This window comes from Globicephala melas, chromosome 15 (genome assembly GCF_963455315.2).
Source record: "Globicephala melas chromosome 15, mGloMel1.2, whole genome shotgun sequence".
Lineage (NCBI taxonomy): Eukaryota > Metazoa > Chordata > Mammalia > Artiodactyla > Delphinidae > Globicephala > Globicephala melas.
Window position 1 is genome coordinate 57407195 of NC_083328.1, and position 11795 is coordinate 57418989.

At 44.4% G+C, this 11795-nt stretch overlaps 1 protein-coding gene and 1 long non-coding RNA gene across 3 annotated transcripts; both read right to left on the reverse strand.

The window, feature by feature from the left end:
* Nucleotides 1-990: 990 nt before the first annotated feature.
* Nucleotides 991-2261, reverse strand: LOC115847566 (STE20-related kinase adapter protein alpha-like). Its single transcript, XM_030847553.2, is given in 4 exon segments — nucleotides 991-1449; nucleotides 1451-1687; nucleotides 1689-2168; nucleotides 2250-2261. Coding segments are annotated over 4 exon segments (1188 nt in total).
* A 4904-nt stretch (nucleotides 2262-7165) lies between these two features.
* Nucleotides 7166-11782, reverse strand: LOC132593438 (uncharacterized). 2 transcript variants are annotated; one of them, XR_009558944.1, is made up of 4 exons: nucleotides 11762-11782; nucleotides 11212-11312; nucleotides 10013-10159; nucleotides 7166-9368 (listed from the first exon to the last, which is right to left on the reverse strand). It is a non-coding gene; the product is annotated as an uncharacterized lncRNA (long non-coding RNA). The 2 variants fall into 2 exon arrangements; XR_009558943.1 differs by having other exon boundaries at nucleotides 10004-10159.
* Nucleotides 11783-11795: the final 13 nt, after the last annotated feature.

Below are 11795 nucleotides of genomic sequence, written 5' to 3' on the forward strand. Positions count from 1 at the left end.
CCATAACCACAAATCTGATCTCTATTTCTATGGATTTGTTTGTTTGTTTTTGAAGTATAAGTGACCTACAACACTATGTGAGTTCCTGTTACATGACATAGTGATTTGATATTTCTATAACATTTCAAAGTGATCACCAATATAAAGTCTAGTTACAATAAAGTCTAGTTACAATATGTCACCTTACAGACATAAAAACCTTACAGAGGTCTTTTTTTTTTTTTTCCTTTTGATTCTCTGGAAGTTTTAATTTGTTCTGTCAATGAAACTCACACGGCATAAGGACTTAGGCCCTCAGGCTAGGCAAGACATCATGGCCCTTGGAAGAAGCACCAAGGCTGCCTGCAGGAGACGGTAAGATGGACTCTTGGTGGGAAAGGAATGAGCTACACAGATGAACCAAGGGAAGGTTTTAGGGGTCAGGGCCCAAGTGAAAAGGGGGATGAGGATGGACTGCCATAGCCTTAACCTAGTGCTTAAAAAGAAAAATACCCTTCCCTTCGGTTATTAGGGAGAGGTATGAGTGGAGGGGTTTCTTATTGCTTGCCCCTCCATGGACCTATAGGATCTGAGAGCAGGGGAGAAGAATGCAAGCAGGCTGGTAGGAGAACCAGAGTGAGAAGTCACACAGTTCCCTGGGTGGAGGAGTCAAACCCTGGGCTTGGACTTCAGCCCCAAGGGCCAGAACAGCATCTCTTTCTTCTGAAGAGGTCAAGTTGCCTGAGCTCACAGGACTAGGAATGTCAGATTTCCAGCCCCTCCCGATCCATTGGTTGTTGGGATTCCCTTGTGTCTCAAAAGCCTTGGAGCAGTAAAGAAAAGTTTCTTTCCAGGAACTTCTTTCCCAGTCAGTTAGCAGCCAACTTTTCTGGCAGAAATGTCCTTTCTGCCCAATCTGCCCCCAGGAGGGTGGGAATGTGGCTAGCCCTCAGGAAGTGTCCCAGAAGCTCATATGGCCCAGGATGGAGAATGTGCACCTTCTTCAGAGGCTCAGAACTCCCACTTGTCCACCTCCAGCTCTTCCAGGTTTGTTACCAGGCCAAAGATTCCACTGTGATCCTGAGACTGGCTGCCTTCAAAATTGGTGATGGGGGTGACAGGAAAAAGCAACTCAGGCAAAGCCTCTGAGGCACGTTGCTTGATCAGCTTGAAGAAAGAATGGTTCAGGAGGGTGCAGGCACTTGGTCTTACATCTGGGTTGTGCTGAAGGCACTGCTCCACAAAGTGGTGGAAGTGGGGTGAGAAGATGTGGTGATAGGGGTGGGACAGTGAGTTGCCATTGGAGGTCCTGGGGGTGCTGGTGGTCAGGCTATCACTCAGGCCAGAGTTGGCCACTGAGCGCGAGATGCTCATGGTAAGCTCCTGGGCAGGGATGGTGCTGGTGTCCAGCAGGCAGGGCACAATGCCGTTCAGCTTCTCCAGTAACATCTGGGGGGCAGGCATATCCTTTAAAGGGGACATGGCTATTGGCCAGTTCACAGGCTGCGATTCCCACACTGTAGATGTCAAACTTGGTATCATAACCCTGAAGATTCTGCTGGAGGACCTCTGGGCTGAGCCAGGGCAGAACCTTGATACTGTACTTGGTAAAGTCGTGGACCACACGCTGCTGCTGCCCATGGCTGATCATGCTGAGGTTGCTGCTTAAACCGGACAGGTAGACCTTCCCATCTGTGGAGATCAGAACGTAGGTGCCTGGCTTTGACACTCCTGTGCATATATCCCATGTGGTGGATGTAGTCCAGGGCCTTGAGCACCCCCTGCAGGATGTAAGCAATTCCCAGCTCATTCATGCTGTCCATGAAGTGTGTACAGATGAGGTCCTTTGCAGAGACATATGCCATGAATGATGTGATAACCCACAGCTCATTGTCTGTAACAAAGGTGGCTTGATATGGCAGGATATTGGGATGGCTGAAGATCTTAGAGACATGGAGCTCCCCTTGCAAGTATGTCACCAGCTCATTGGAACAAGCTTCTAGGTTAATCCTTCGTACAGTCACATACTTTCCCATTGGTTTGTACCTTGCTAGATTCACTGTCATCAGGTCCTCGAATCCTTTGCCTGTAACGGTGAGTAGCTCATAACACCCTCCCTCTGGCAGAAAGCTACTCATGATCTCCTGTTTAGTGAAGGACGCTATCGACTCTGAGCTTGCCTCGTTGGTCTCCAAATGGTTCCAAATCTCTTAAGCCCTCAACAATGAACTTTTCCGAGACCAAATGGCTAATTCACTCTATTTACTTACAAGAAAAGACATGAGTTCCTAACATGTAGACCTACTTTAATTTCAAAAATTTAAACCCAGCTCCACCTCCTTGGTTTAAGGCTGTACCAACACCAGGCCAATTGCTGGGAGGCCAGAGTTATTGACAATATTCCCCATACTGTACATTTCATACCACTGATTCATTTATTTTGCAACTGGAAGTTTGTACCTCTTAATCTCCCTCACCTATTTCTTTCCTGCCTCCACCCCTCTCCCTTCTGGCAACCAACTCTTTGTTCTCTGTATCTATAACTCTGTTTCTGGATTCCACATATAAGTGAATTCATACAGTCTTTCTCTGTCTGACAATTTCACTTACCATAATACCCTCTAGGTCCATACATGTTGTTGCAAATGGCAAGATTTCATTCTATTTTATGGCTGAGTAATATTCCATTTATTATATATACCACATCTTCTTTATCCACTCATCTAAGTGGACACTTAGGTTGCTTCTATATCTTGGCTATTGTAAATAATGCTGCAATGAACATAGGGGGACATATATCTTTTTGAACTAGTGTTTTTATTTCTTTGAGATAAATATCCAGGAATGGAATTGCTGGTTTATATGGTAGTTCTATTTTTAATTTTTTTTAAAAAAAAAACTCTCCATACTGTTTCCATAGTGGCTGCACCACCACCAATGGCATACAAGTGTTCCCTTTTCTCTGCATCCTCGCCAACATTTGTTAATTTATTGTCTTTTTGATAATAACCATTCTGATGAGTGTGAGGTGATATCTCATTGTGGTTTTTATTTTTTTTCATAAATTTATTTATTTTATATTTTATTTTTGGCTGCATTTTGTCTTCATTGCTGTGCTCGGGCTTTCTCTAGTTCTGGCGAGTGGGGGCTACTCTTTGTTGAGTGCACGGGCTTCTCACTGCAGTGGCTTCTCCTGTTGTGGAGCATGGGCTCTAGGCACGTGAGCTTCAGTAGTTGTAGCACGCAGGCTCAGTAGTTGTGGCTCACAGGCTCCAGAGCACAGGTTAAGTAGTTGTGGCGCATGAGCTTAGTTGCTCTGCGGCATGTTGGATCTTCCTGGTCCAGGGCTCAAACCTGCGTCCTCTGCATTGGCAGGCAGATTCTTAAACACTGCTCCGTCAGGGAAATCCCTACCATACTGTTTTGATGACTGTAGCTTTTCTTTCTCAAAATTGTTTTGGCTATCTGGGGTCTTTTGTGTTTCCATACAAATTTTAGAATTATTTTTTCTAGTTCTATGAGAAATGTCATTGGTATTTTGTCAGGAATTGCATTGAATCTGTAGATTGCACTGGGTAATATGGTCATTTTAACAATATTAATTCTTCCAATCCATGGACATGGTGTATCTTTCCATCTGTCTGTGTAGTCTTCAATTTCTTTCATCAGTGATTTATAGTTTTCTGAGTACAGGTCTTTTACCTCCTTAGTTAGAAGTATTCCTAGGTATTTTATTCTTTTTGGTGTAATTGTAAATGGGCTTGTTTTATTAATTTCTCTCTTGCTGACAGTTCATTTTTAGTGTATAGAAACGCACCAGATTTCTGAAATTAGGTGATATTTTTACCTTATGGGAAAACAGACCAAGGGGTTTAATGTGTGTGGATCAGGAGCTACTGCAACAGCTTCAGGAGATCATGGTATTCCAGAAGGGAGAGCAGGAAGTGCTGGGTGGCAGGAGAGGCTAGTTCATGGCAGGGGGCAGGCAGCTGGAAGACTTTCATTTTCTCTTGGCCTCTGGCTTCAGAGTTGGAGTGCCACTGCCTCCTCCCTCACGAACCTCCAGCATCAGTCCAGGGAGAACCTGAGCCCAGGACCATTTCTCCCCCAGTCCACACTGCATCCCTGGGTGCCTTCAGCCACCCCTGCCTGCATCCATCCACAGGACTGGGTAAGATGCTGACATGGACATTGGGTCCTACAGAGCTGTAAGGGTTTGAGATCCTCAGCTCCATGAAGTTCCCAGCATACTCTGCTATTTCATCAAAGCAGCTGAGGGTGGAGTGTGGATGGGAGAGAGGGATAGGGAGCACAGGGTCAAAGAGTGGGTCTGTGCCAGTAAGCAAGGCTTTGTGTTTGTTCACTTTGGGTTTGAATGCCATTTGTGGGGCTCAATCAAATAAACTTGTAATGTTTTTGGCTTATCTAAAGCTCTATTCCAAACATCCTGGCTGATGCCATTTATTTCAGCTTTGGGGACCCTTTGATTCAGCAGCCTCATCCACATTGGCTTTTGGGTGGGGCTGTGCAGCTTGCTGCCCCATTGTCATAACATCCTTCCTCCTCCTGCACGGGGGAGAGTGAGCAGGAACCAAAGCACCATTCAGGTGGCTTGTTTCAATCCTGCCTCTCACTGCTTAGCCTCATTGACAGGTAGGACAATGTGAGACGCTCACTCTAGCCACCCTTACCTTGCCATCCACTGTTTGGGTGAGAGGATTCACTAACATGTGCCAGGGAGTCTTTTCATATCCCCTGATCTGGTCCACAGGGTCCTTTGTCCTTCCTATTCCAGAAAGCCATATCTCTGTCAGCACCCCATCCTCATTGCCAAAACTGTCAGGGTCTGGCATTTGAATTTACCCTGCTGATAAGTGAATAATTAGCCTCTTACTGTTTCATAGATGCTGGCCAAGATGAGACTCTAGTGACAGAGACAAAGGACTTTATTACACACGGCACATTAAGCAGCATAAGCATAATGTTTACATTGGCTCCCTTGCCCCCCCAAGTCCCACAGGGGCAGCATGGAGGGCCCCAGTAGATGCCATGCATACAATGGGTTTGTGTTGCATCTGAGGAACACTGAGCTTGGGGAACCCACCTGTTTTATAGCAGGAAATAAGCAAGCCTGCTTTTTGTCCTAGAGGGAGGTATTACTTCATCCCTCAAGGTTGCTCACTACAAACACAAGCCTGAGAAATGGCAAAGAGCAGTTAGGACCCTGTATCCTTGGGATACCCAGGAAGACTGGGCAGGGACGTCAGGGCTCATGGCCGGTTGCCTCTCCTAGTAGTTCCTACTCCATGTCCATTTCCAGGCCACGCTTGTCTCTTTTTTAAAAGCTCCGTTTCTCAGTCCTGATCAGCAGTTTCTGCTGCGCTTCTCAAGTCTGCCCAGACTGGATCATGGCAGCAGAAACAAAGAAAAGAGAAACTCAAGCTCTTTTTTTTTTCCCCACACTGTGGCACGTGGGATCTTAGTTCCCCTACCAGGGATCATATCCACATCCCCTGCATTGGAAGCACAGAGTCTTAACCACTGGACCTCCAGGGAAGTCTCCCCAAGCTCTTTTAAGATCAAAGATGCAAAAGACTTAAATAGATCTTAGCAGATCAAATACAGCAGTATATTTAAAGAATAATATATCATAACCAAGCTTTTCTAACATATAAGGATGGCTCAGCATTAAAGTTTATCAATATGTATTAACAGACGCAAGGATAAATTTCATTCATTCATTTAGCAGATATATATGGGCCCAGGGTTGACAAAAATGACAAAATTCCAGCCCTCAATGAACTTGCATTCAAGTGAGAGACACAGACAGAAAACGAAACAAATACATAATATGACATCTAGTAGTGACTGGTAAAACTGAGAAAATAAAGCTCGAGTGAAGTGATAGATATCAGCAGTTTCACATGGTTTCACCTAATATATATGTGGGAATTTAATATTTGACAAAAGTAGAAATTCTTATCTGGAGGAACAGATAAATGATACTGGGGCAATTAGCTAAACTTTCAGAAAAAATAAACGTAGGTATTTATATTTCACCTTTTATAAAACTACATTTCAGATAAATTAATGACCTAAACCAGAGAAACACACAAGACCATAATAGCATTAAAAAAAATATTGGAGAATATGCTTATCATCTTAAGGTACAGGAGGCCTTCTGAAATGAAAGCTAGAGCATTGGAGACAGACTGACACATTTCTTTCTGTATCATGTGGAAGGAGAGCAGAAGTGGTGTGTGCAACTGGCAGGAAGTGTCATTAAAGGGCTGGGGGCCTCTGCTCTCCCTCTTCCCTGTCCTCCTTCTTGCTGGGTGGAATGCATAAATGGTGGCTGGAGCTGGAATAACTGTCTTGAATCAACTTGGGAATGAAGACCTTGCAAGGTGGACCAACAGGATAATGAAGTCTGAGCCTCTGACAGGATGGAGGCCAATCCAGCCCTGAACCAACTATCACTGAACTCTTATGTGAGCAAGAAATAAAGCCCTTTCTTGTTTGGGTTGTGGTTATGTTGTGCACTATCACTTTGCACCTGAATCTAATCCTAACTGATACACCTTCTCAGCCCTAGGTGAAAGATCATGATTGTTTGTGTAAGCCACTGGTTCTCAACTCTGGTTAACTTTTACAGTTATCCAGGGAGCTTTTAAAGAACACCAGTATCTCACCCCAGACCAATTACATCAACACCTCTGGTGGTAGGGTCCAGACATGGGTATTCTTAAAAACCTCCCCTATGAGTCTAATACGCAGTCAGACTATGAAGAATTAGTTTAAGCCAATAAGGACAAACTTCTTCCCCTCCTTTCCAGTCTCCCTTGTAGTAGGAGAGGTCATGGACCTAGTTCTGGCCTGTGCTACCTAAGTGGAAAACCGCGAGACTTTTTCTGGGATACTGTTTACATTTCTGATAAAAAGGAGCATATGTGGCTGTGACTGTTCTTTCTCCCCCTTTCTAGCTTTTTTTTGCGGTACGCGGGCCTCTCACTGTTGTGGCCTCACAGGCTCCGGACGCGCAGGCTCAGTGGCCATGGCTCATGGGCCCAGCCGCTCCGCGGCATGTGGGATCTTCCCGGACCGGGGCACGAACCCATGTCCCTTGCATCGGCAGGTGGACTCTCAACCACTGCACCACCAGGGAAGCCCCCCTTTCTAGCTTTGAATCCAGAAGTGTTGTCCAGAGCCACAGCAACCACATATGGTGAGTATGAGGCACCAAGGATGAGGATACTGGACAATACACTAAGGCTGGCAGAGTGAAAATTTCGAGAGCCTGGATCTCGGGGTGCATCACCACACAACTAAACCAATCCCAGTAACTCCTTACCTTCAGAAAAGAAGTGAAAAAACCCAACAACACTTATTTGTTTAATGAGTTTTCTGTTTATTGCAGCAGATCACATTCATAACAGAAACATATACAGGTGTTTTGGATGCACTTTTGTAACATTTATCATGTGTACAAAAAAAACTGTACACGAATGTACACAGCAACATCGCTGGTAATAGCCCAGACTAGAAATCACCTAAGAATCCATTGACATGAGAAAACCTCAATAAATTTAGTAAATTCACATTATATAATACTATGTAGCAAAATAAAACAATAAGTCTGCTCATTTTCTAAAACATGGTATCTTAGATCTCTAAGACATCGTGCTGAGGGAAAAACGTAAATTATAAGACAGTAAGTATATAGAGTATGAAACCATTTATTCTGAAGCACACACCCATACACTAAAAACAATACTATATACTATTCCGTGCGTGTAAGGGGGTGTGCTTGCATATGGAAAACGTTTCGGGGGAGACAGCTAGCTGCCTATAGGGACAGGGCAAAAGGATTGGGGCTGTGGCTGGGGTGGTAAGAAACTTTGGCCTTATTTATAATTTATAAATTTTTTAAAAAGGAATGTAATCATTTACCTACTGTCCAATTAAAAATACGCAAGCAAAATTTTATATTAAAATTAACAAGAGGGGCTTCCCTGGTGGCTCAGTGGTTGAGAATCTGCCTGCTAATGCAGGGGACACGGGTTCGAGCCTTGGTCTGGGAGGATCCCACATGCCACGGAGCAACTAGGCCCGTGAGCCACAACTACTGAGCCTGTGCATCTGGAGCCTGTGCTCTGCAACAAGAGAGGCCGCGATAGTGAGAGGCCTGCGCACCGCGATGAAGAGCGGCCCCCGCTTGCCACAACTAGAGAAAGCCCTCGCACAGAAACGAAGACCCAACACAGCAAAAATAAATAAATAAACTCCTACCCCCAACATCTTCTTAAAAAAAAAAAAAAAGGTAATAGTCTAAAATTAACAAGAAAAAAGAAGTTCTACTTTTTGGGGACTCTTCCCACTGAAATCACCTTTCTCATTCTCTGCCATCTCTGACCTCTTGGTCTCTCCTGTTCATCAAGAGCAGGCCCCAGCTCCTAGATCCTAGCCTTTCTCCTGCCTCTGCCATGACACTATCCTAGGTGACTCCCACGGGGACACAGATGACCCAATGTAGGTCTGAGTCCTCTCTGCAGAGGTCTCCTTGAGCTCTCTTTGGGATCCACTCCCATAGTCCCATCTGGGACTCCTCTATCACTGGCATCTGCTCCATTTCCAAAACGGCTGGTGGAGACACCCTCCTTTCCTTCCATCTTACTTGCTCAGTGACTCCCACGAGCACTATTCTGACTATTTTGGGATCTTTGATCCTTTTCTCACCTTTCTATCCATTAGATCACTGTCTTCACTTCCCTCCCGATCCCATTTTGCCAACACCCTCAACTCTCTTGTACCTCTCTCTGGCAAAATACATCTTTAGATGAACCCAAGTGTTGGCTTTCTCCATGAAATCACACATAATCATATCATGGTAAATTCATGGTCACCATTCCAACAGGGTCCTTAGTATTGCTCATTAATCCCTCTCCATTTCTCTCAGCTCTAGAACTTGAACCAATCTTACTCACTACTCCTTACTGTACCTCATCTCCTCAAACATGCCTGCTCTCCTCACTGGGTCCCAGTGCACCATGGCCATTCTCACCTCCACAGAATAGTAGCTGCCTTCTCCAGTTCTTTTTTGCCAGCTGGTGCATCCAGTCCAACTGCTTCTGGTGTTGGTCATTAACTGCTCACAGCTACCCCCTTCTCTGGGAGGGTTGTCCATGGTCAATGGAGCCTCCAAGAGCCAGAGATGCCTGGAAGATTAGCCCATGCAGGGCTGAAGCAGAGTTACTAAGCCTTGCCTCAAACTGGGACAACCCTGAGACATCATTCCTGCTCCAGGGCTCCCCAGAACAAGCTGAGGTAGACTCCAGCTGAGGCTACATCTTGCTGAGCTCCATCTCCTGCCCTCTTCTTAGGAAAGGATTCTAAATGCACAAACCAAAACAAATAGGATTACAAATAAAACTCATTACACTGATAATAATAATGCAACCTTGTAATACAGTGCTATTTGTGCTGCTTTATTAGTGCATTAAATAACAAAATCTAGCATTAGGTCAAATAATGTCAAAGTAGAGATCAGAGTAAAGGATATTTCAGGATATCTGCCACAACTGAAATGCGGTATGAATTATAATTTCTATTAGTGACAAAGTCAAGGGTACTAAAGGTAGCACTACAATTTCACTCTACATTCATAATGATAGGAAATACTAAATTTCAGTTAGAGTTTAGTGAGAATAAAGATGTGATTTTTTTTTGATTTTCCCCTTCCAAGTTCATGGTACTGGTTTCTATTCATGGACACCTGGAGCTCTGGTTAGGACCCCATTCTGGACAATTTATAGGCCTAGGAAACTGACATTCAATTCATCCAGCCTCATACTGAACACTCATATATGCTTCATAACAGTTAGAAGGGACAAGATGGTTTAACCTCCCTCACCTGCCCAAGAGTCTGGTTAAGGAACTTTTCAAGGGTCCTGACTGAACTTCCCTATTCTCAGGTAGTATCAGCGAGAGATGCCTTAATAGGGACTCGAAGTCCAGGAGAACTCACCAAACTCACCAGAAGAACACAATGGCCTTAGACAGTGATGGTCACATTTCCTTGGCCTGAATCAACTGGCATCCTTCATCAATTCCTTTCACCCTTTTGACAACCACATGGTGTTATACCAATTAGCAGATGTTGTTTGTCAGGCTGGGCTCAGATCTGTGCAGAATTTAGGGATGGAAATAATGTTGTAGTTGCCCTCAAGAAAATTAATATTTTCTGGGATGAAAAATAGATTATCAGAAATTAGACCAAGATGGCACTCTCTTCTTTCCCACCCTAAATTTCCTAAAGTAACAGAAAATATAGTTTTTAAAGTGTAAATCTCCCACTTTTTCTCCATTAGAAAGAGTAACATTTGGGGCTTCCCTGGTGGCGCAGTGGTTGAGAGTCCACTTGCCAATGCAGGGGACACGGGTTCGTGCCCCGGTTCGGGAAGATCCCACATGCCGCGGAGTGGCTGGGCCTGTGAGCCATGGCCACTGAGCCTGCGCGTCCGGAGCCTGTGCTCTGCAACGGGAGAGGCTGCAACAGTAAGAGGCCCGCGTACCACACACACACAAAAAAGAAAGAGTAACATTTGGAAGAGAAAAATGGTGGTGGATGGCAATAGCAGTGTGGAACCGGGAACTAGGGAGTCTAAGGAGGCAAGATGGTGTGAATGTTTTCCGGTTTTGATTCTGGAGATGGAGGAGTATGTCATATTAATATTATACATTGATAAATTATTCAATTAGCTACACTATTAACAGCTTTTTCAGGTGTTCAAGCACTTTTCATGTGTTCAGGTTTCTTACGCATTTATTATCTAATTTAAATCTTTTCACCCAACAGTAGAGAATGTCCTTCCTAAAGGAATGCAGAAAAGAGACACAAAGCTTGTGCTTGATCCCCAGGATTAGAACCACTGCATTCTTTCCCTTGGGCTGGGAGAATGCTCTGCACCTTTTTGGATGGATTAGGTATACAAATCACCTAGTTAGTGGTTCGTAAATCTGTGTGTATCACCTGGGGGAGCCTGTTAGACATGTATTTTCTGGGGCCCCAATTCTGAGATTTGGATTCAGCAAGTCTGGGGTGACACTCATAAGTCTGCACTTTTAACAAGTGCCCCTGGTCCACTTGTCATCTGTTTTAGCCATGTCGTTTGTAAACAGCATGTGACTGGAAATTTAAAAATAGGTCTTAAATTCCCTTTTAGTCACACTTACAAGCTTGTAATTTCTGTCTCCAATTACGATCCTGCTCAGAGGAGTTCAGGCCTAGGATACACTATTAGGGAAACAACTGTCAGAGCAAAGAACAAGCCCACCTAGGAAAAAACAACAAGGAAACTTGATTAATACAGAGTAACCGGGCAGGCTAGGAGACTGAAGAAGCCAGACACACACACCTTCTCCCATGGATTGTGTGGCGTTCATTAATGCCTTTAGTGTCGGACATACGATTGTTCAGTGAGAATTGATTAAAAGAATAACAAATACGTGGACACATAAACATTAAGAAAAGACAGATTCTCCAGTATTGTTTTTCAACTTGTTATTAAACTCGTTTGATAAAATGAAACCTCATATTCGCCTTTAATGTTATTTTGAAGTTTCAACATAAATACGGTGTCTGAAAATAAAGCAATAGACAAGGCGGCGCTGTGCAGCATCACGGTCCAAGGGAAGTGGTGAGTAGAAATGGATGAAGGCGGAGGAAGAAGAAGCGGAGGAAGAAGAACGGGTGGGAGGTTTCGGCTGGAGAAAATGAGCTTACCTCCCAGCATCAGTCCCGGACCGGAAATAGGGGC